This window comes from Cynocephalus volans, chromosome 2 (assembly GCF_027409185.1).
Source record: "Cynocephalus volans isolate mCynVol1 chromosome 2, mCynVol1.pri, whole genome shotgun sequence".
Classification (NCBI taxonomy): Eukaryota; Metazoa; Chordata; class Mammalia; order Dermoptera; family Cynocephalidae; genus Cynocephalus; species Cynocephalus volans.
Window position 1 is genome coordinate 33,650,391 of NC_084461.1, and position 25,304 is coordinate 33,675,694.

The 25,304-nt window shown below is 38.5% G+C and overlaps 2 protein-coding genes across 4 annotated transcripts in view; one reads left to right on the top strand and one right to left on the bottom strand.

Annotated features, from left to right (window-relative positions):
- The window catches only part of NIPBL (NIPBL cohesin loading factor), a 200,928-nt gene extending 196,636 nt beyond the window's left edge, over positions 1–4,292 (top strand). For 2 of the 3 annotated variants that reach the window (XM_063087985.1, XM_063087986.1), the window contains 3 exons: positions 903–1,077; positions 2,474–2,662; positions 3,206–4,292. In XM_063087985.1, coding sequence (XP_062944055.1) covers positions 903–1,077; positions 2,474–2,662; positions 3,206–3,571 — 730 coding nt within the window. In that variant the 3' untranslated portion in view covers positions 3,572–4,292. Of the gene's footprint in view, positions 1–902; positions 1,078–2,473; positions 2,704–3,205 lie in introns of all 3 variants that reach the window. The other variant, XM_063087987.1, reaches the window with a different exon arrangement.
- A 13,761-nt stretch (positions 4,293–18,053) lies between these two features.
- Positions 18,054–25,304, bottom strand: part of CPLANE1 (ciliogenesis and planar polarity effector complex subunit 1) — a 117,015-nt gene continuing 109,764 nt past the window's right edge. Inside the window, 4 exon segments of the mRNA XM_063086134.1 lie at positions 18,054–18,545; positions 19,004–19,182; positions 23,644–23,664; positions 23,667–23,732. Coding sequence (XP_062942204.1) covers positions 18,363–18,545; positions 19,004–19,182; positions 23,644–23,664; positions 23,667–23,732 — 449 coding nt within the window. The 3' untranslated portion in view covers positions 18,054–18,362.

A 25,304-nucleotide genomic window follows, 5' to 3' on the forward strand; every position in this document is an offset into this window, starting at 1 on the left:
TAGTTGCTAAAGGTTTCCCTTTTCTGCCTATGCCCATGGAATTTTGATCATTTTTCACATTTGTAGAAACCTTACATTAGGAATCACAAAGTCAAATGTTAAGGGACAGATGATAAAATTAGTAAAGTGGACCTAGTCAGTGACCAACTGGAAATAGTTTGTTTTATGTAAAGGTCTCATTTAATGTCATTTAAATGGACATTTCTCAGGTTTCCATCAGCTTGTTGCCACAGGAGAAGGTGCACATAATGTGGCTAGAGCGTCCACTTTTTCAAGAGATGGTAGAAATTCAAATTTTTATGAGAAATGTCTTGATGTTGAATGTTGGCAACTAATTCAAAATCATGTAAAACCTTCTAAAGTCTTGGGGCAATGCTAAGGAGTTGGAAAGATAAACAGGGTTGCTAATAATCTGAAACAGGTTTATGAACAATCATTCTGGCTGCTGTGTATAGAATGAATAGGTAAGGGGCGAAAAGTAGGAGGAGGTAAATTAGTTAGGTGGTATTGAGTAATTGTATTGAAGCTGCCCTTCAGTCATTATCAGGGTGTTACAAAATAGACATGAGAAACAAATTTTATTAAAGCTTCTTACCTGTAATTGGATTTCTGCAATTGTGTTGCTTCTGTAGATCCAAGTATCTTTTTTCCTTCCCTGTCATTTTGATGCCTCTATTGGAGACAATTACTTATGGAAACAAGAGAATATTATTCTATTTAATCTTTGCCTTACTGTCTTTACTTCCCTTTTAAAAATCATATTTCTTTCGTGTCTAAGTTCATTAGTTGAAATATGTGTGACAAAAAGTTTAATTATTAGTAAATATAATTCAACTAGAATCAATTTAAATATAAGAACCTGAAATTTTTTAAAAGTTTTTAATTTTATTTTCCCAAAACAGTAAAATTCAGAAATACTCTCCATCTGAATCTGCAAAAGTATATGATAAAGCGATAAACCGAAAAACAGGAGTTCATTTTCATCCCAAACAAACACTGGACTTCCTGCGGAGTGATATGGCTAATTCCAAAATCACTGAAGAAGTGAAGAGGAGTATAGTAAAACAGTATCTAGATGTGAGTAGTAAAACCAAAAATATTTTCTTCTCATAATGACATTTTTGACAAGTATATTTTTGGAGGGGAAATAGCTATTCCTTTACATTGAACGTAAACTTCATGAGCTATCAAGATTTCTTAATTACTTTAAGTTGCCTTTCCCATTGCACCCACAGCATCATAATTATTTTTTTTCTTAGGAAATGACAGCCCACTGATCATTTTATTTTAGCAAAAATGAAAGATAATAGGAAACTGTTTATGCTTGCATTATTTTTAATTCTATGAGTTACGTGGTTTATAGTTCATAAAAGGTAAAACTAGTCATCCTCTTACCCTGTTTGGCCGTTCTGTTCCTCTCCTTTCTGATAACCAATTTTATTATTTTTTATGTATTCTTACACAAGTAATACATGTATACATATTTGTATATCTTTTGTATATACGAGCATACCCATTTAACAAGTAGGTGAGTGGGTGTGTATAAAATGTCTTTAAGAATAGGCAGATTCATAGAGAGAAAAAAGAATAGAGGTTACAAGGGGCTGTCGGGAGGGGCGAATGGAGAGTTTAATGAATGCAGAGTTTGCTTTTGGAATGATAAAAAAAGCTCTGGAAACGGAGAGTGGCGACGGTTGTACAACATTATAAATATACTTAATGCCAATGAATCATACACTTAAAATGGTTAAAATAGTAATTTTTATGTTTATGTATATTTTACCACAATAAAAAATTTTTTCTTAAGTTTTAGAAATGTCTTTAGGGGCATATCCTAAATAAAGTTTTATATTTTAATCTACATAAGGCAAGTAGCTGAACATAAAAAATGGGGGGGGTGGGGTTGTTTTTGTTTTTGTTTTCGTTTTTTGGCCAAGAAGGAAATCTGTGCAATGGTTTTCATATTATTCATAGACTTTGCAAACCCTATAAATTGAAAAAAGTATTTTAGTTCTCCTTTAAAATTCTTTACTATCCTTTTCATCCTCTTATCTTGACAGAGAGCAGAGGGCAGGAAGAGGGCAGGAAACTAAAAGATTTCTATCGGTAATTATTATCACCTGATAGTTTGATGATTTGGACCAAAGCCCAGCAAACCATGGTTTATGGGCCAGATTCAGCCCATTGCCTGTTTCTGTAAATAAAATAAAGTTTTATTAAAACAGCCACAAATGTCCATTCATTTTTGTATTGTCTGTAGCTGCTTTCACTTGTAGTTGCAACAGAGACCATATGGCCTGCAAAACCAAAAATATTTACTATTTGGCCCTTCACAGAAAATGTTTACCAACCCCTAACTTGGGTAGTAGCTAAAGCCTGCTTCACCCATACCAAACTACTGCCATAGAAAACATTTAGGAATCTGACTTAAAATGTTTACTTAAAACTCTGAATTAACATCTGGTTTTTGTAGTTCAAACTTCTCATGGAACATCTGGACCCTGATGAAGAAGAGGAAGAAGGGGAGGTGTCAGCTAGCACAAATGCTCGGAACAAAGCAATTACCTCGCTGCTTGGAGGAGGCAGCCCTAAAAACAATACAGCAGCAGAGACAGAAGATGATGAAAGTGATGGGGAGGATAGAGGAGGAGGCACTTCAGGGGTGAGGCGGAGGAGGAGTCAACGTATTTCGCAGCGTATTACGTAAAATGATTTTTATGTGCTTATATATGTCAGTCTATTAAATGTACACCAAGTAATGTAATACTTATAAGCGAAAACATTTTGTAGATAGAGATTCTCTACTTAACCGTTTACACGTTCTTTTGTAGAAAGTTTAACATAAAAGACAATAAAAAACAGAAAGATTTATCCAGCATAAAGGGTTATTAATTTTTCTTTGAATTGTATTAATGTGTGTTAATCCTTTTTATTGTTGCTAAGTTTTATGTAGCTTTATGGTTCATATGTATATATAATTTTATAAGAGTAAAGACACGGGTACAAATTAAGAGTTATATGGTTTTACAAGTATATGTTAACCCCTTGGCGCTGGCGGTCACGGTGCGTCTCATTGCCGGCAATGGAAGTATGCCGGGAAATCCCAACTCCCGGCGTCAAGGGATTAAAAGCAATAAAAACAATAATTTTACTAAAAGTCTTTTGTGTAACACTTGGTCTTTTTTCCCCCCTCCCAATGTTTTAGTCATTGAGAAGGTCAAAACGAAATTCAGACTCTACGGAGTTGGCAGCACAGATGAATGAAAGTGTTGACGTCATGGATGTCATCGCTATTTGCTGTCCAAAGTACAAAGATCGACCACAAATTGCAAGAGTAGTACAGAAAACCAGCAGTGGCTTCAGTGTTCAGTGGATGGCAGGCTCCTACAGTGGCTCCTGGACTGAGGCTAAGCGCCGTGATGGCCGCAAACTGGTGCCTTGGGTAGACACTATTAAAGAGTCAGACATTATTTACAAAAAAATTGCTCTAACGAGTGCTAATAAGCTGACTAATAAAGTTGTTCAGACTTTACGATCCCTGTATGCCGCCAAGGATGGGACTTCCAGCTAATGAATTTGTACATGCAGCCAAATTTACAGGAATTTTTTTTAAAGGCAGAAAAACTTGAAATATCAACATTCTGGCAAAAAAAAAAAAAAAAAAAAATCAGTTTTACGAAGAGTAAGAGTGGAACCTGGGATGCAGGAACAAAAGAAGGAAATGTTGGGCAAACATTTTTGTGGGAGCTCCCTTCGCTGTTGTGCAGCAGAAACAGATTCTCAGTTCATTTTTACTCCCACTGTATTATAGTTTAACAAAAATTGTTTATATCTTGGGAAAAAAAACTTTCTGTTTTAAAAAAATAAACAAGTGAATGTTGGAAATTAGTCTGTTAATGTTCTTAATAAAGTGTTCTTGGAGTTAACCTAGCAGCGGATGGCTTTCTTTAGCTTAGCCCAGTTTCCAGGGAAGCATTGTTTTTTTCCAGGCTGTAAAATGGCAGAATCTCCTGGATATATAATTTATTCTGTTGAAAAAAAAAAAAAAAAGCATGCAGTATCTATGACCTACTTGCAGAAGGAGTTTTTGTAAATGTAGATTTTGATGTATTAGGTCACCCTGAAAACAATACAAGAAAAGGGATCCCCAGGCAATCTGGTGGAGCAAATACTGCAATAAATTTTTTTACTTCTCTTTGTTACTTGTCTGTTTCCATTTGAATTTCTTATTGTAAAGATCTGTTTAAATTCATTTATATTATTTACAGTCTTTTATGTAAAATTTATTATATCACTGGTTTTCAAAGCAAAACATAAAATATTGTTTATACAGTTTGTATAGGCTGACTTCTGAATAATTGGTATCTATTATTTTCATTCCCATAAGAGGGTGTAAACAATTAACTCCAGGGTTTTATTGTATCCTGCAATATTTAGTATTAACTATATATGATTTAGCACTGTGCCAAACACATTTTCAAGAGTACATTTTGATATAAAAAGAAACTATAGTTTATTCCTTGTTTGCTTCCATTTCTTTCTAGTGATGTCATGATGGTAATATTTATTTTTTAAACCTTGGGGAAAGGTAGCAATCCTATTGTTTTGGAAAACCAGCCCTTCTTTCTCTTAGTTTAAAGATGCCATGTTATTTTACAAATAGAGTTGAGATGAGTATGACACTTCATAATTATACTCTCTACATTTTTCGCATTATTTTTTAATGCTAAAAAGAGTAATTTTACTTATTGGGATGTTTATTCATTTCCTACTCTAAAAGTTTTATCATACATCTTTTGGGAGCAGTTGTCATTTATACATTTGTCACTACAAATATCTAAGTTCAGGGGGTGTTTAATCATTTAATTTGCATAGTTGACACTCAGAGAAATAGTAATATCCAAAATTTACAGTGGATGAGGTCTGTTTCAAAAAAAACTTTTTTGAATGTGTACTTATTTTTAAATCACTGAAAAAAATGACCTCTAAAATGCTAAGTTTTATGAAATTGGCAAATAAATGAAGGTATTCAATTTGTGAGGAAGAGTGACATTGCCACAAAATATCTTTTTGTGAACACCTATTAAACCACTATGAAAATAACTTTTCAGGATCTATTTCCTATGTGGAATTCTTTCCAAATGGTTTCTTGAAGGATGTGCTCTCTCAAACTCTTTGTTTTCTTCTTAATTGTATGTCTCCTTTCCCCTTTTTCTGTGTACTCTTTGGGACAAAATTAGATTGGGGTTTTTTCCCCCCTTAGAGTTTTTTTGTTTATATCAGCAAAGGATTTAAGGTAGCCTATGAAAACAATATCAAAAAGAGTAAAATACCAGTTAGAGAAAATATAAGAATATACCTAACGTCCAGCCAAGGGAGTATTAAAGAATAAAAATGAGAGTAAAAAAACCGATTTTGAATCATGTTCCTGACAATGACACATGCTGTTATTTAATTCTCACAGAAACAGTTATATGTCTTCTCCCCATTTTATAGATGAGGAAAACAGGCTCAGGAGGATTCAGTAATTTGCTAAGAAATGTCACAATAGGGATTTAAATCTGGAATCGGGATAATTGTGTCTCACTACCCTAAGCTAATTGAACATCAAGTATTAAGGGAGATGATTCTTATTGAAAGTAAACCATTTCCTAAAGGATTCTTGTAGTGTATATACTTGGGAATCCTATTTAGAGCAAGTTTTAGGCAGTAGGGGCACAGTATTAAATCTGTTGTTTCAGTTGGTCTTAGATGAGTTTGCTGTGTTTGCCATTCATTGGAAATTTAGGAATTTAAGAAATTGGAAATTTTGGAATTTTGCATATATTCTAAGGTCCAATATTTTATATTAATATAAGCCAAATGTTTTTAGGTCTTAACCCTAAAATAAGTAAAGGCCTTGGCAGTCAAATATACACAAGCAAGCTTTTCAAGTATCTTGGGGATTTACAAGGTTCAGTCTTAATCTAGTTTGTTTATCAATTACTATAGATTAATCTTAGTATGTAGTAAATCATGTCATGTTTCATTGACTTGTATTGAAGAGATGTTATATTTGTTACAAAATTTTTTAAGTGTCTTTTCACTTTTTTAATATGAAATTTTGGCATTTTCTTATTTAAATTATTATTTTAATAAAGAATGGCTAGCTCTAGAAAGTTTCATACTAAAATACACAAGGCGGAAAGTTCAGTCATCTCTAGAATTTTCTAAAATTCAGTAATCTCGCTCAGTTGGTTATAGAGCACAGCCTTATAATACCAGGGTCACGGGTTTGGATCCCCATATAACCGGCCAGCTGGGGGGTGATGGGGGGAAGATGAATAAAGCAAGGTAGCCTTTTAAAAAACAATTCAGTAATCTCTAACAGAAGAAATGCTGAGCTTTTAGAGAAAAGTAATATATAGCTTACTGTCTTGATATGGTATTTGAGTTGTTAGCAGGTAGTTGGAACACATAGCCAATTTTTGATTGCCATAGTCTGTCTCATGAAGGTAGGTAAGTCAGGCTGACTTTTGTCCGATATGGATTTCATGATCAGCAGGCAAATTTATCATATTTTCATTTAGAAAGTGAATTTAACTAGGGAAATATATGGTTCTGTCTCCTGATACATCACTTTTGGTTGCACAAAAAACTCATCCAGGTTACTACCCTAATGTCCAGTTGATCTGCGTCTTTAGAACAGTTATGGATCTTAAACTGCAGTGAGATTTATGCAAATATAAAACTCATCAGGTTACCCACTTGAAATAATAATGTAATTTGAAACACCTGAGAGTAATTTTACTCTACAAAAATTCTACTTGTTTAAGCCTGTTGCTGTATGCCATACTCATTTTAAAACTACTTTAATCCCCTAGCTAATTTTTGTCATAGAAAGCATATTATTTATCACACAAATTGATTTTACTCCTATTATTTAAGTTTTTTCTACATACACCCCTTGTCCTATTGGTACTATCTGAGAAACAATTTAATGCAAATTTGGCATGATTGAAAGTTCACTGACCAAATTACAATTTGTGTAATCTGTTGACGAGGTGGTCATAAAAGCCGCACATGTTACATGACAACGGGGGTAAGTACCAGCAACCCACCCTTACTTTTCAGGATTCCAGTTGCTCAGAGTGCTGCAGTGTGCACACAGTATTTTACTCATCATAGTTTTAAAAATTATTTTTTGTTATGGGAACTTCCACATAGTACCATCACTCAGTTTCAATTATTCTGAATTTCTGCCCAAGCTTGTTGTTTAAGCTGTACCAGAAGTACTCCGTGCCCCATATCTTTTTAAACAAATCTGAGGCATCATTTCATTTATAAATATGCTATCTCTAGACATTAATACTACCTTGACATCAAATATCCAGTAAGTATTCAAATTTCCAATTTTCTCATAAATCCTTTTTTTTTTTTTTTTTTTTTTGGTCTTAAGGTTTTTTCATCTGGTTTTTTTCCTCACAAATTTTTTATGAAGAAACCATTGTTTTTCCTTGGGATCTTAAGAAAGTAATTGATGCTAAATAAGACTAAGGTATTTTCTGGGTTTTGACTTTTCTTACCTGAATTTATTGTAAGTTTGAGAGATACTGGATTTCTCTTCCAAATTCATAAGTATTGATACTTGAGCCTGCATAACTGTAACAGAGTTACCATTACAGAGATAATGAAGCAAAGAAGTAGCTCCAATTTTTCAGAAAGATGGTGATGTACATTGTTTAATCCTTTGAATTTGAGTTGGCAAATGCTCAGCAGACAATTGGAGGTGAAGAATTAAAGAAAACAGAAGTTTAACTAGATGCCAGAAGACACCCTATAAACAAAGTTTTTTGTTTGGTCAAAAGTATGTAACAAAGTAATTTCGTGTTACATACTGCTTGAAATAAGTGGACTACAGACTGATCATTTTTATTATATAGAGGGTATTACAGTTTTCAATGAATTTTGCTTCTACTTTTTTGTGACTCTTCAGCCATTTTTCTGGAAATGAAAAGTTATTTTTGTGTTACTTCATCTTCATTAGCCTTTCTTCTGCTAAGAAATGGCAGTGTAAGTTTGTATTGATTATAACTTGCCTAGAATTGTACTTTAAACTTAACTTTATTAGATTAAGATCCTGGAACAAAACAGAAAAAAATTGTCATGATCTAAGTTTGTCACAAAACCTAAACTAATAATGGATCTGCATATTCCATAGTTTTAAAAATACTTATAGAATTGTACAATACGAGAGATCTGAGAAATCATTTAGTCCAGGTGTTCTTAATCACTTTGGAATTTATGAACCCCTTGGAGGAATCTAATGAAAACCATGAAATCTCTCCTTAGAAAATAGAACAAATTTATACCCAGAATTGTGCATTCAATTTGAGGGGTTCACGGTCACACCCACCCCAATTCCATGTATGCCCTGTCTCGAGAATTCATGGACTACAATTTTAGAGATTCTATTCTAATCCAAACGCTTCTTTTAAAGAAGGTGAAATTGAGGCTCAAAGAGTTTAACTGATACACACAAGCGGCGTACCGACTTAGTACCAGAGTCGAGAGCAACCCTGGGCCCTTATCTTGCAGATCAGTTGCTCTTTTAAGGAAAATTTCATCTTGGAAATTTTGTATTCAGTCTCCTGTTAGGATCTGAATTAAAATCAACAACTAGATTTTGTTGATTTTAATGCCTTTTCGGAAGATCCACTTTTATGTTCTCAGATTGTTTAATGTCTACCATCCTGTTTGACAGGTAAAGAGAAAATGCAGTATTTTATTGTGCTAGTTCTATTTTTAATTATTTTCTACCTCACCTGGCTTGATGAAGAAGACTAAAACTTGGATTGATAAAAAGTATTAACTTCTTTGAAATAAGAAGACATAGTCTGAAGCCAAGTGTTTCTGAAATAAGTATAAAATGAAGTTTGGTAATAATCACTTAGCATATTACGTAGGAGCTTATTTTAAAAATCCATAACTATCTGTTGGGTGTATTTGGATTATGAGAATGTTTGCTTAAGTGGGGAGATGGAAAGAATTCCGGAAGTGGAAACAACATAACAGTGAGTGGAGGAACCAAGATGCACATAATACAATAGCAAAAGATGAAGCTATAGAAAGTAGGGTAAGTATGCAAGTTTGACAACTTTAATAACATAGTAATATACTTTATTTTAATGTGTAGGAAATTGAAGGGCTTTAAGCAAGGGATTAATGAAAGCTCACTGGCTGCTATGTAGGGGATAGATTCGAGGGTATAGAGAAGAGGACACTAGTGCAATGGTCTCAGAGACATCAGAAGTAGGGTAATGATGTCAGCAGGGATGAAGAGAGGATTAGAGTGAAGATGTATTTAAGAAATAAAATAGCAGGACTTGACAGTTGTCAGAATGAGGTAAATGAAAACAGGTGCCAAGGATCAGGTTTCTCTAGCTTTAAGTGACTAAGTTCTATTTTAATATGTTGAAAGTTAGTACCTTTAGCAGGACATTCGTGTGATGTCTAGAAGGTGGGAATATACAGAAGCACAGCTCTTGGAGGGGAAACCTGGGAAAGGGCTATATTTGGGAGTCATCAGCATCTGAGCTTTAAAGTAAGAGCAACACGAACTAAAGAAGGACCTTGGAGACTACCAACATTTAAGTTACGGTGGGAGAAAATGTGTGTGTGGAGACAGAAGAAATGATTAGAGTATGCAGAACCAAGGAATCAGAGTTTGAAGAGAACAACATAAAAAAGGCAGCAGTAAGATCAAGATTGAAAAATTTTAGATTTGCCATTCAGATATACATTTTAACCTTAAGGGGAGTAGTTTCAGGGAGGATGAGAGCAGAAGCCAGATTGGAGTTGAGGAATGAATGAGAAGCTTGGGGAAAGTGCCAGGGCAGGAAGAGAGGCGATAGAGTACTGAAATTCTAAGGAGCAGGAGAGGGAAGCAGATCATAAATGGCCTGAAACGCCACATTCATGTGTTCGGAAAGACTTTAATTAGGGTATGATATACTCAGGGTTGTAACTCAGATCACTCACTGACTGTAATATGGAGAACTGTGGTGATACCAAACTGTATGATCGTGTTTTTTCCAGTAGTGCTCACTGCCCAACAAAGATGACTTGTCATTGAGCCAGGGTTGGGAGGTGGCTGGGGGTATAATTGGAGAGCTAGGTTGGAAGAAAATGGTTCAGAGGTCTCTGTGAAGTAGGAGAGCAAGTGTACTTGGAGAAGCAGAGTGGAATAATGGATGGTTGAGTGAGAGAAAAGGATGTGTGAGGCTGAGACAGTGGTTCTGGGTGCAAAGTGATGAGTATGGCCTGGGAATGAATAAAGCGAAGAGGTGAAGTTTGGCATTGACAACATCAAGGAATCACAGGCTACTTTCTGCACTCCTTTCCTGAGCTAAAACATTGGAGTATTCTTTCTTTCCTGCCATACAAATAGGCTATCTATCTTCGAGATCACTTGGTATTGACACTGGTTCATTACTTTTAGTTTTTGCAGATTCCATGATTTGACAAGTATTTGCTGAGTGCCTACTATGAGCTGTACTGAACCCACTAGCAATAAGCTTACATTCCAGTGGTGGAGACAGGAAATGACCACAAAGTATACAATTATTTAATTATAATTAAGATAAGTGCTTGAAAGGAAAAGTAACAGAAGCCAGAAGAGTATGTAGCACTGAAGTAGTCTGCAGGGTTGCAGGAGATAGGAAAAGCCTCCTCCTCCAAGTGAAATTAATCCTCAGATAAAGCCTGACATGTAGTAGACAAAATAGACACCAGCAATGTTGGTTGAACTATTGAGAAATGGGAAATATTTTTTTTGCTCCCAGCAATTCATTCCTTAGAGACATGATGGTTGAGCTTTGAAGTATGATGGGGAAAAGGTGAAGGGAAGGGGAGCAAGGAGAGTATCCCCGGTGGCAAAGCACGTGCAAAGGCCCTGAAGGAAGGAGCATATATGGCCTTCAGAAGCTTCGGAGTTTTCATGATGGCAGAGAACAAATGAGAAGAGAATGATGCAGCTGATGAAACAGGAGCCAACTCCTGCTTCCTTAGGCTGTGTTAAGGATCCCCTGTGAACAATGGTAAGTCATTAAAAGAGATTAAGATGGGTGAGAGTAGAATAGGGGTTCGCATTTGTGTAATCCAATTTGCATTTTTATTTTTTTATTTTTATTTATTTTTATTTTTTGTCCTTTTCGTGACCGGCACTCAGCCAGTGAGTGCACCGGCCAGTCCTATATAGGATCCGAACCCGCGGTGGGAGCGTCGCAGCGCTCCCAGCGCCGCACTCTACCAAGTGCGCCACGGGCTCGGCCCCAATTTGCATTTTTATTTATTTATTTTTTTATTTTTTTTGTCTTTTTCGTGACCGGCACTCAGCCAGTGAGTGCACCGGCCATTCCTATATAGGATCCGAACCCGCGGCGGGAGCGTCGCCGCGCTGCTAGCGCAGCACGCTACCGAGTGCGCCACGGGCTCGGCCCCCAATTTGCATTTTTAAAAGATCAGAGGCAACAGTCTATAGAATGATTGGGGGGGGGTCAGTGGTCTCTGATGATAACTCGGGCTGGGGTGGTGTTAGTGAAAGGAGAGTAATGCCTCATTTGTAGGACTGTTAAATCAGTCACATAGCTTTGGTTGGTTACTATTTAAATTGAAATAAGGAGATAAAAGGTTTGAATTTCATTAGTAAGATTAGATGGGTGAGACAAGTCCTTCTGGGTAGGTATTAATTGATCTGCAACGTGACCAGCACCATCACAGACAAGCACAAGTATAAAACGGCCACTCCTCCCCTCCCCTCCCCTGTTCTCTTACAAGAAGCCTCATGGTTTGGGAGAAAATGATACTTTCTGCGTTTCCGCATGCGCAGAACTCCCCATCCCCATGACCTAACTCAATCCCCACCCTGGAATTATATCGCCCAGCTCTTGGCGCCAACATACGAATATAAGCTCCCACTGCCCTGTTAGGTGCTGCCCCCCATTTTCAGGGCAGCCCTGGGCTGTCCTCCACTTTGGGCACAGCCCGGCGGATTCTCTTCCTTTAATAAAGCTTGAATGGTACCCGGCATCTCGGCTCACTTTCTTTCAGGTATCCACATAGAAGGCAATATGCTTACCTTGGTTCATCTGGAGAATGGCCCATGAGGAATAACCATGATTCGAAGTGAGGAAAGGAATAAAAAAAACCATGACATCATCCAGAAGGGAGAAAAGTGGTCTTGGTGGATTTCTGCGTAACTTAAAAGAACCAATTGAATCTTTAAGATCCTGCCTTTTATACAATTCAAAGTAATTCCAAGATAAAAATTTTAGTGAGATAGACTTTTAACTCTATAAGGAAGTTTATATTATTTAATAGTTTAGTTTTTTAAGTTAAAGAGATAATGCCTTGTCCCACCTCTTTCCATCCAGTCCTCCTTCATGGAGGCAACCACCTTGTACCCTTAGCTCTTTCTTTACGTCATTATATTTCTAAAGATATACTGTTACAATTTATTACTTCTAGCCCTTACATATTGAATTATATTATGATCTATAGACTTTTTTATAATGGGTAAGGACTTGGCTCTCTTATACCCTTCCCTTGAGCATTTATGTAATATGAAACAATGTAAATATTGTTCACTTAGTGTACTATGAATACGTTTCCTTTCTTGTATACTTTGTTTCTCCTTTAATGAAGTAGCTTTGCTTTTTCACTCGCATAATGTCCATATAGAAATTTTTGAATTCTTTTGGAATGTTCTTTCATATAATTCATTCCTTTGAGTCTTCTCCCTGCCCCTGCCCCTGCCCCTTCGTCAGTTCCAACTTCCCATCATGGAACTCCTTCCTGGAACTGTTTTTACCTTTGCATCAATCTAGACTAGTTTTCCAGGGCTGTTGCAAAGTCATAGAAGACTTTTCCTTCCCCTCTTCCGGTGGGATCCAGTATCCATCCCTGGAACCCCTATCTTTTAGCTTAAAAATGCTTCATTTGTTTGAGCATATCCTGCAGTAGCTTCCAGAGAACAGGTGCATAGGGACAAACTTTTTGAATCATTTGATATCTGAAAATGTCTTTATTCTCCTTCATGATTGATAGATGGGCCTCGAATTCTAAGTTGAAAATTTTCCCTTTGAAAGCATTTCACCATCTTCCACTCTGTGTGAGTGCTGTTAGATGGGTTGATACCATTCTGATTATTGCTCCTTTGTATATGATCTGCATGTTTAATACACTATATTTATCTAAAAACCATTTTTAAATTCTTAATATTGAGGTTATCTTGATTAGCTTTGTTTTTAGATTTACTGGATTTGAACAAATTTTAAATATTTATTTGTAAATTAGTATTGTTTTTTAAATCCTATGTAAAAAATTTCCTTTCAGATAGGCAACTCCTGCCACAGAGGTTGACCCCTCACCTATAGTATATACACAGTAAATGTTTGATGAACTAATGACAAGCCATTATAGCTTATAACATTTTCCATTTCTCAACAATTCAAATTATTATTGTACCATGCTTTATGTACTGCTTAGCTCTTCTCTAAGAAAACTTTGGATGTTGTCAAGAAAAGTAAATGCTCTTGATAACTGGGCAGAAGTGAAACTGGTAGCACCCTGTGGCACAGATATAGGAACAATCTGGCCCCTTCATTCCCAATGTACAAACCAACCTTACCTAACAAGGCCTTTTTCCTCTAAAGTATCCCACAGATTCAATATTTTCATGAAAGTGAGAGCATTGGTTTCCATCAGGGTCTCCTTAATGGTGTAGGACCATAGTCCAGATGCTGAACATACGTGGTCAGTGCATAAGCAGCGTTTAAAGGAAGGAGCGCTCTGGAGGACTACCACTGAACTGAACTAGCAAACTTTCTTGCTTAGAAATATCCTGAGCACGGTAAGTGCTTAAAATCTAGATATGGAAGCTGCTTTTATTTCCATAAATAGAATGAAGTCTAGACCCTTCTGTATAAGCAGAGGGTCTGAAACATGCTCATTTGGATGTTTCCTGTGTGTTCAGACACACAGAGCAAAGTTGTCATATCTCAGTTTTTTGAAGATGACAGCATATTCAAGCTGCAGGCAAAGTACCTCCTAGGATTGTGAGCCCTCTGCTAATACTGTCTGCCATCCTTCATTATTTTCAGGTTTGTTGTATGGATGTAAAATTCACTGGAGACTAAGATAAGGCTTCCACTTCCAGCTATGAGAGTAACCAGTACCTGACTAGACCATAAAATAACAAAATGTATACGAGGCAACTTCTTTCAGACATTGAACAACATGTAGCACAGGACAGTGGTCCCTGAGAGAAAGGAAGCTCCTCAGGTAATATGTCTAGCTGTCTGCTTAAGGCTATTACCCTGACTCTAGTACAGTGAGCTAGAGTCCAAGCAGACCACAATGCTCCCTGAGCTGAGTCTGCAGAGATCAGAGTTCAGGGTAGTCACAGTGGCTGGAATCTGCAGGGTAGGGCAAAAGAGAAAAGAAAGCTGTACAGAGTACCTCATAATTATGGGGCTATTTTTTTTCTTCACTTTATTATCATAACTATAAGCAGCATAGATACAAATACAATGAACTTGGGTCAGAAAAGAGATACATTTCTTCTTATCAGGCCTGACATTATCTTGCCAAAAGTCCATGTGGGAGTTCCCTGCGAGGTCTTGTGTTCAGTGCAAGACTAAATGAAGCTTACCGGAAAGCAATTGCTACAAGGTTTAGAGACAAGAGATACTAGAAATTGAGCAGTGCTGGGGAACGTTGGAGACCCAGCCTAGCCGGAGTGGAGTGCTAACACATTCATCCTCCAGACACCCAGCTTACATTCCAGAAAGGCCCACCTCAAAATTAAGGACTGGGCCCTAGAGTAAGGCCCACAAAGCTTAGAAGCAAACCCTGATACGGGGAGAGTTTTGGAGTTTGTGTTCCAACAAGTTAGGGAGACTTGGGATACACCTTCGGCTTTCCATAGACCTTAACAAAATCTTAAACCAAGCCTTCACATATTCAAGATAATTAGCCTTGAACTGCCAATATGAATAAAAGCCATCGACTTTTCAGAAGCTAAGAGAATCCAGAGTGTATTACATACCACCCACCATATACAGTATACACACATCCACTCTCCTGTTCTCCAATAAGTGGAAGCAGCCTGAGGCCCTCACCAGATGCAGCTGCCCAATCTTGGACTTCCAGCCACTAGAATTATGAGCCAAATAAACCTCTTTTCTTAATAAATTACCCAGTCTCAGGTAATTTATTGTTTAGCAAAACAAAACAAAACAAAGATGCTGACACTGGTGTTGGCAATAATTTGGGGGGTAGAACACCAAAAGCATAAACAACGAAAACAAAAACAGTGGGATTACATCAAAATAAAAGGCTTCTGCACAGCAAAGGAAATAAGAGTAAAGAGGCAACTTAGAGAATGGGAGAAAATATTTGTAAACCATACATCTAGTAAGGGTTAATATCCAAAATATATAAAGAACTCACACAACTCAATAGCAAAAAAAACAAAACCCCCCAAAATCAAACCTGATTAAAAATGGGCAAAGGGCCCAAATATCCATATCTCCAAGGAAGACATAAAAAATGGCCAACAGATATATGAAAACATCACTAATCATCAGAAAAATGCAAATCAAAACCTCAATGAGATATCATCTCACACCTGTTAGGATGGCTTTTGTCTAAAAGAATAAGTGTGGGTGACGGTGTGGAGAAAGCAAAACCCTTGCACACCGTTGCTGCAAATGTAAACTGGTACACTGTGAAAAACAGTACAGAGGTTCCTAAAGAAATTAGAGCTACCACATGACCCAACAATACCTCTTCTGTGTATATCCAAAGGAAATGAAATCACCATCTGGTAAAAATGCCTGCACTCCCATGTTCACTGCAGCATTATTCAATAGCCAAAATATGGAAACAACTGAAGTGTCAGCTGATGGATAAACGGACAAAAATTGTGAGATACACACACACACACACACACACACACACGAATATTATTCAGCCTAAAGGAGATCTTGTCATTTGTGACAATATGGATAAAAATAGGGGACATTAAGCTAAATGAAATAAATCAGACACAGGAAGAACAATGGTATATTATCTCACATATATGTGGAATTAAAAAAATACATAAAAACCGAGTAGAACAGTGGTTAAGGTAGGGGGGGAACAAGAAGATGTAGGTCAAAGAGTACAAAGTTATAGTTATGGAGGATGAATAAATCTAGAGATCTAATGTACAATATAAAGACTAGTTAATTATATACTAGTAATTTGCCAAGAGAGTAGATTTTAAGTTATCTTGATGTATATGTTAATTTGCTCGACTACAGTAATCACTTCACTATGTATATCAAACATCATGTTGTACACTTTTTTTTTTTTTTTGTCCTTTTTTGTGACCGCACTCAGCCAGTGAGCGCACCGGCCACCCCTATATAGGATCCGAACCCGCAGCGGGAGCGCCGCTGCGCCCCCAGCACCGCACTCTCCCGAGTGAGCCATTGGGTCGGCCCTATTTTATCTTATTTTTTAAAGATGACTGGTAAGGGGATCTTAACCCTTGACTTGGTGTTGCCAGCACCAGGCTCACCCATTGAGCTAACCAGCCATCCCTATACAGGGATCCGAACCCGTGGCCTTGGTTTTATCAGCACCACACTCTCCCAAGTGAGTCATGGGCCAGCCCATGCTGTACACTTTAAATAAGGTATAACAAAACATCATACTGTACCTCTTAAATAATAAAAAAATAAAAATTAAAAAGAAGCTGAGGGTAAAATAAAGATATGCTTCAGTGAATGAAACCTGACAGAACTGTCATAGCTGTGCTATAAAAAACATTAATATTCTTCAGGCTGAAGGGAAATACTAGATAGAAATCCAGATCTACAAGAAGAAATGAAAAAGCACTGCAAATGACAATTTTCTTAAAAAACAACTTAATGTTTAAAGCAGAGCAGGGGTGAGCATGTAAAAGGAATTAGACTGCTGTAAAGCTAGTTTAGCTGTGAAGTGGAGAGTGTGAACTGTGAAGTAAGGAGTGTGAACTGTCAAGTATAGAGTGGCCCGTAGTGCCTCTGAATAGACTGGTCTGTCAAGGGCTTGTATTGCTAGCCCTGAAGCAGCAGTTCTCAAACTTTTTGTTCTTTACACTCAAAAAAATTGAGAGCCACAAAGAGCATTTATTTATGTAGCTATACCTGTCAACATTTATGTTAGAAATTAAAACAGAAAAGGTTTAAATATTTATTATTTTAAATGACAATAACCCATTCAATGTTAACATATATTTTTACAAAAATAATTTTCTTAAAAACAAAATTTAGTGAGAAAAGTGACATCATTTTATAGTTCTGCAAATCTCTTTAATGTTTGGCTTAATAGAAGGCAGCGGATTCCCATACCTGCTTCTGTATATAACCTGCTGCAAGATGTTGTTTTGGTTGAAGTATATGAAGAAAATCTGGCTTCACACAGATAGTTGGAAAGAAGGAATATTTAATAGCCTTCTCAGATAACAGTATCCTTTGATGTTTAATAATACACTAAAAATTGACAAGTGACTGAAGGGTCCTGGTTTTTAGTCAATTCTCATAAAAATTATCTCCAAAACTATAACATTGTTTGGGTGCAGTGTCAGAAACTAACCAGGTCGCTACACCACAGTTTTTACAAGGTTAAGATAAGCCTTCTAGAGTCAGGAGTCACATTCCTTTTCTTTCCCACCCAAAGCTTTTTCTTCCCAAAGATATCCAATTACAGGGCAGAAAATGGAAGACCTCCTGGCTTACATGACACTTGGCTTACTTAGAATTTCAGGATTGGTAGAAGGTGACTGGTTTCTTTTCACTCCTAGGCCCAGCCCTACACAGGTGAATTTTAGGATATGTTTTAGAATAGGGTTAATTATCGGGTTTCTTAGGTGAGATTGTGACTTTCTTCTTAATGAAAGGACCTTTATTTTTTCCTATCAGGTTCACCCACATATTGTTGTTTCTCAAAACTCAGAGGGTAGTAAAAGAGGAGGCAAGATATAAGATTTTTATTGAAAGTAGTTTAAATATCATGCAAAGTTGGCTTGAAAGGTACTTATTTTTTAATTATGCCTAAAGATGAGTCACTTGTGAAAACATGTAATAAACACATCTATAGTTAAATAACCCTTTCCCCACGAAGGCAAAATTACTGAGAAATGTTTATTTTCCATTTCAAAATGGCTAGTCCAGGTAATTATGTGGCTCCAGATAGTAAATCCACATCGCTTTGCTCCCTTAAACCCACAAATCTTCAAGAACCACATTACTGAGGCGCTGGCTTGTGTTTGGAAACAGAATGATACCCAGGTCTTACAGGTCCAGGGCCCTGTGGACAAGCAGGCTCTTGTCCTCCAGGCTGGCCACCATGTCTTCAATGGCATTCCAGTCAAGCTTGCTGAGGATACTGCCAGTGCTCTCAGACATGCTGTCCATGCCACTCACCCCAAAAGGAGGCTCTTGCTCTTGCTCTTCCTCTTCAGTTGATGACAAGCCCTATCAAGTTGAAAAGAGAGTCAGTTGTGGTCCTAGCCTGAGAAAAAAATAACTGGAACATGAACTAAGCTTTCCAGAGGCTCCATAGTCACCCATCCATCAAAGGGCTGAAGGGAACCATGGCTGTGGTTACCCAGCACATGTGACTGATAACGCACTGAATGAACACCATCTGACCCAACTAGATGCTAGCACCAGACCTGAAGAGTGGACAGAATGGATTTTGATACCTGTGGTACAAATTATCTGTTCTTACATTTTTATTGCTTTTGCGTTATAAGGAAAACACGAAGTTAGGGAGATTCTGAAAGATAAATGTTGGAGTACTAAACCAAAAGGGCAGATGTTATAAACTGACCTAACAGTATTTCAGTATTTCTACATCCCACAAAAACAAACAAAAACACTGATGAACACACAGCAATCACTAGACAAAATGAATCTGGAACAATGCTTACTTGTAGAAGGGAACTGTGACTCTTATGAAGAATCTTACGGATTTCTGAAGGTAACGGCCAGGGACTCACCACAGTCTCCTCTGTCTCGTACTCTATACACACCTGCTTGGTTGGAGGTGCAAGCCCAGCACTTCCATGCTTTTTTGTATGCTGTGGATTACGACATGGAGCATTAGAGCCTTTCAAGAGAAAAGAACAAAGCATACATTAGAACTGATTCACTCATTCATTAACTTATTGAGACTTTTTTTGTCAAAGTCAAGGCAGTCATATTTTACCTAATATTTGAAACATAAGGTCAAGATATTGTTCACTTTAGAACTCTACCAATTCCTGTCCTGTCAGTATGTGAGATGGAAACTGAATTCTACCACCTTTCTTGATTTGAAAAGTAAGGGTAACTAATCTCTAGGACAAGAGAGTCTAGGGATGAGAGGCCACAGATATAACGGAACTGTAGAGAAGTCTTGACTTCAAAGTTACATGAGCTTGGAGAGCTGGGCCTTACTTACCTGCCCTTTATGGGAAGTCTTATAGAAGCTTCCTGGGAGCAATGTTTCAAGCATCTTCACCCAGGCTTCATGCCTACAATCTGCCTTTGGGAACAGGTACCAGGGAAAGTGAGGTGACAACACATTGTGGCCCTCTCCTCCTTACTGTATATATAAGTATTTGTCAAAATGAATCTTTCATCCCAGCTAAGTGCACAAAGGCAGCTTAGCAAACTCATCAACCAATAAGGCTTCTCTGCACAAGGCCCTAGAGGAGCTTGCCCACCTAATACAATGTCCCAAAGCCAATGTTACAGCACATTATACCCCTCACCAAGGTGACCTCCTGAAGAAACACCCAAGACATGGGTTAAGATTGGTCCCTGACAAGTGGTCATGCGGCTCCCTGAAGAGGGAAAAAGAGGTAAGAGATTGCTGAAGTTTGGTCCCACTTGGCCTTTTATAGCTCTACCAACCTTATGCACTTGAAACTGATACCTCCAAGAAATAAGCCCCCCAAAACAATAACAGCCCACATTTTGGCATTTACTATGGGCTAAGCACCTTATCTACATTCAGTCCCTTGAATTTACCAGAGTGCTCCAGGTTTGGTCTTTGGGTCATCTTAAACATCTACTCTCATCTAGCTGACCTCATCTAGTTCCATGGCTTTAAATATCATCTACATACAGATAACTCTCTCAAACCTGTACCTTTAGCTTCATAGAACTAACTGCCTTCTTGAATCGCCACTTGGATATGCAATAAACATCTGAACCTTAACACGTCCAAAAACAAACTATTAATTTTTACTCTTAGGAATAAAAATTTCCCCATCCCAGGAAATGCTCAGGTTAAAATCCAGTTGTTCTTCATCCTTCATTTCTTACACATCCTTCTTTCTTACACCCAGTCCATCATCAAGTCCCTAATTCGGTCTATCTTTAAAGTATGAGGGTACTTCAAATAGTTCATGGAAAGATTCATATTATCTATTAATTCTGTCGCTCCACGAACTTTCTAAAGTACCCTTGTACATCCTGAATCTAATGACTTTCCCCATTTCCACTGTTATAACCATCATCCAATAAATTTCTACTTGTTTGCGTTCTTCTGTTCTTTTTCTCCCGTAAGTTTTAAAACATAAGTTATATTATTTCCCTACTTAATTCCCTCCAATGGAGTCTCATTGGATACAGAGTAAAATCCAAACTCCTTGCCTTAGCCACAGTATCTAACTCTCTCTCTAACCATATCTCTGGCCACTTTTCCACACTCATCTTTTTGTCATACCAAGTTTGTTTCTGTATCAGGGCTTCGAACTACTTGCTGTTCTTTCCACCTGTTAGTTCTGCCTTCTCCTTTCATCATTCAAGGTCTTCACTCCAACATCGCCTTCTCAAAGAGACCTTTAACCGCTCTAGCTAACGTAGCTCCACCTGACCAGCCTCATTCTCCCTTACTTGTGTGCTGTTGTGTTGTTCATGACTGAAAGTGCCTGTTATGTAGTAGCAGCTCGACGGATGGTTGCTGAATGAACGCCCTTCATGACAACATTATAGGGAAAGTGTTATCCCCATTCTGCAAATGCGGGAAGTGAGGCTTAGAGAAGTTATATAATTTGCCCAAGATGATGGAGATGGTCTACCCCCAGAATCCGTGCTGATGTATTAACTTTCTGTTCTTTTGGGTGAAAGGAGAATAGTGCTCAGAGGGTCTATAAGTGAGAAATGAATAGGTCTACTTATTTGGATCCCCAAGGCAGCAGCTTTCCAAAAGCTTCTTCCTGGATTAGCACCAAATGAAGGGGGATAGTGGTATAAGAGGGCTTAGGGATTTTTCTTTTGACTAGCCCCAAGGGTCTGAAAGAGAAACAAAGTGAACATTATTTGGTAGCACCTGTGTTTGCCATTTTAACATTCAATGTGAGAGCTGTGATCTCTCTCACTGAAAAAGGTTTGACTTTTTTCCTATTTAAAGACATCACTGAGAATTTTGAGATGCCTCTGAAAGTTCCATGTTAAAATAACTATTTCAGTAAATATTACTAAGGAACAAATTTTGGGAAACTTTATGAAAGAAAAAAGTCTATAAGCAGACAATGGGAATGAGTACATTAAGAAACACTGTGGTAAAACACAGAAAAAGTGAGACAAAGAGAAACCAACAAGCGGTTAATAATATGACCACAAGGGTTGGCTGTCTCTTCAAAGTAGAAGGAAATGAACTGAGGTGGGGTGCTGAAACTGTTCTTCGAGCATTCAGCAAAGGCTGTGAACACCAACTAATCCCATCCCCATCTCTGCTACAATAATTTGGTATCTGGACGTCAACACTCTTGTCTTGGCATATTAACATAATTACTGCTATCTAGAAAGAATGACAAAAGCAAATCATCACCAAGTCTGTTGAAATTAAACAATCCCGCATTTTAGGATAAATCTTCACCTATGGTGTATCTACAAACCATGAGAGGCTATTACTGGCTTTCTCTCACCTTGCTCTACCCAGGGATGGCTCTGTAATTTCCTTCTCTTCAGACCATAATGCATTTCTCTAGGATTTATTTGGGAAATCCAATCTTGATATAAAAAAACAATATAAGAAAAATTCTGTAACACTGAGCATGTTTAAGGCTTTTCAAGCTAGGCTGCTAGTCTGTTTCTACCACAATAAAAGCTTTCTAAAGTGAAAGGTAAGTGAAATATCAAGAAGAAACCCCACAGTATATACCAGGCTGTCAAGAGCTCAGCTTTTCTCAGACAGGAAGCACCCTTTCTCTGTAGGACAGGCTATACTGCCATTTGGTTTCTTTACAACATATTGCCAAACTGTGTCTATAGAGTATAGCCTGAGAAATCAGAAACTGAATGATAAAAACTAAACCCATTACCTTCACTACTCCCAAAAGAAAATCCTGCTCCTCCTCTTGCCCTACGTTTCTCAGTGAGTGAGCCATAGTCTAGCCAGGCACTCAAGCTACAAACCTGAAGTAATACCCAATTTCTTACTCTCGAAGCAGGGCTACTACTGAACAATGAAACAAATACTTAGGGCTTTCTCTGGGCAAGGCCTCATGCTAGATCAAGAATGCAAAACCCTGGATTTCTGGAGCTTTCATGAACAATACAATACAAATGTACAGATAATTTCAACTGTTTTTAGGGACAACATTGTATTTTGGGGCATTTTATCTACTGAACTAGACATTGCTAGGTATTTGCTTAGAAAAGAAAAGACTATTGAGTACTGTAAACTAGAAAATATTTTACAAAAGATTAAAGGAGAGACTTTGAAAGAAAGAAAAAAACTAGCTTGTAATTATAAAATAAAAGCACAGAAAATAATGCTTCTAGGATTCAAATTGATCCTAGTAATTAGAATATTGGGTTTGAATGCATGCATGGGAGAAAGAATAAAAAAAGAACCAAATAGAACTTCTAGAAAATATAGCCATTGACATTAAATACATGACAGATGAGTTAAATAGATTAGACATAGCTGAAGAGAGATGTGGTAAGATGAAAGATGGATCTGCAAAGAAAGTAGGTGGCAGTGGAGAGATAGGCAGAATGGCAAAACTAGACTATAATTATTTCATATTTCTCATCATTTTTATACTACATATGAATCAGTGTTTTCTCTTCATCATTATCCCTACCAAATTTAGTTCTTTCCTTTAAATGGGGATAACTCCACAGACCTCACTGGATTAATGTGTGGATTAAGTGAGATAATGCACATAAAATGTTAACCAATGCTCGGCATAGAGTAAGTACACTATAACTGTTTGCAAATATTTTCATTGCTCTAAGGAGATCTGAGCAGGTCACTTAACTTCTCTAAACCTCAGTTTTCTCAGTTGTATGGTGGGTATAGTATGTACCAGAATTGTTATATACATCTTATTATAATCCATATTTTGTAGGTGAGAAAATTGAGGCTTACATAAATGGGTTAGAACTTTGTCCGAGGTTATAGAGTAAGTGGTGAACTAGGATTACAAACAAACTCTAAACCCTCTTCTCTGAATCACTGCACCACACAGCCATACCCTTCACCCTAAAATCCATATCTGAAATTTCAATGATTTACAATTTTTTAAAATTTAATATCAAATCTAGTAACTTTTATTTTTTTATCCCTTACTTTTTTGGAAAGTAACTGGAGCTGCACGGGCTTTCTTACTGCTGCTTTGGCTCCACGAGCTTTTTTCTGCATGGTAAAAGTGACAGTTCCTATACAAACATACAAACTTTTTTAACCTTCCCTATGTATCCATGATTTTTCACATATCGTATTGTAAGTTCTTTGAGGACAGAAACCTTCCCAGCTCTGAATCCGTTCTCCAAGCATTGCTCATAGTAAGGGCCCCAAAATGGTGGTTCATTTGAACCAAGAAAGCAAAATGAAGTGCAGACAAAGGAAGGAAAAACTCTACTTTGAGACTTGGTATCCTTTGAGCACATTCATGGGCCCCTTTCAAATGTCAAATGTATTTTGACAACATCTCTGGCAACTTTAAAAAGCCAGGAACATAAGCCTTGTTATAAACACCAATGAAGGTAGGGTTTCAAGATGGCAGTGGCTGCGGCGGTTGGCGCAGAGTAGCTGAGGTGGAAAAGGCAGCCACTGGGCCTCAGGCAGCCGGGAAACTTCTGGACCTTCGTCTTGCCATCTCTTAAGGGAGGACCGCTGCTGGTGGCCGGTCGTGGGGGATGACCGCCACTTTGCCCCCGGCAGGAGAGGCTGCCTCATTTACAGGCAACAGCTTTGAAGTGTGGAGCAGGAAAAGAACTGTTTCTTAGCTGCAAAAGCAAGTCTCTAAACAGGGAACACGGCGCCAGGGCTGCTGTGGATGCAGCCAGGATCCCGGAGGCCGGGGCCGCGCTGAAGGCGGCCAGCAGCCCTATTCAGGATTCGAGGTTTCAGGCCGGCATAAAAGAAGATTCCTGGGAGCGCCCAAGCTGCGCCGTGGGACCGACTGAACAGCCTGAGGCGGCAGCGGCCGAGAACGGGGAAGGCGACAAACCAGAGGCAGAGAGTGAGCGCCCGACCTGGCACAGCCCTGTGAGTGACCCCTGGCCCAGCACTGCTCGGGGGGCTGACGCCCACCCGGCTTCCGCCTGCATCACCGGTTCACTCACCGCCCCGGGGCTGCCTCCATTTTCCCAGGTGCTGGCAGCTCCACCCGGCTCGGCCCCTCACTGAGCCTTCCCACTTGCTTGGCCTGGCGCGGGGCATTCCGGAGCCTGCGGGCCAGCCTCCCCTCCCACTCCCTCCGTGGTTCTCTGGCGGGGCTGGTGGTGTGGGGCGTCCCCGGCCAGTGTCAGGAGGGCAAGGAAGTACGGGCGGGGCCGACTGTCACTCCACCACACCCTGGACTCCGGCCCCCGGTAAACTTCCTGTTACTGGGAGCCAGATACCATCTCTGCGGCCACCAGTTCGGAAAAAAGCCTCACCGATTTCTGGTTGGGAATAGTGTGGTAGGAGAGTTCCCAGGTCTGCTTGAACCTGCCAGAGAGCTGGCTGCAGGTGGACGCTAGATTCGGTCCATGCCGCGGGGATACAAAGGTGAACAAGTCCCAAGAAAGATCTACACAGTGCTACAAAGGCACCCAGAGCGACCGGTCATCTGTGCCTACCAGAAACCTGGTAGACTTCCTGGGCGAGGCGGTGCCGAGCAGGGTCTTGAAGGCCCAGCTGATAGACGAGGGTAGCAGAAGACACGACCCAACCCAGCACAGTGCGCACAGAGTGGGGAGACGTGCGGCCAGAGAGGCGGACACTCGACAGAAACCACACACCCG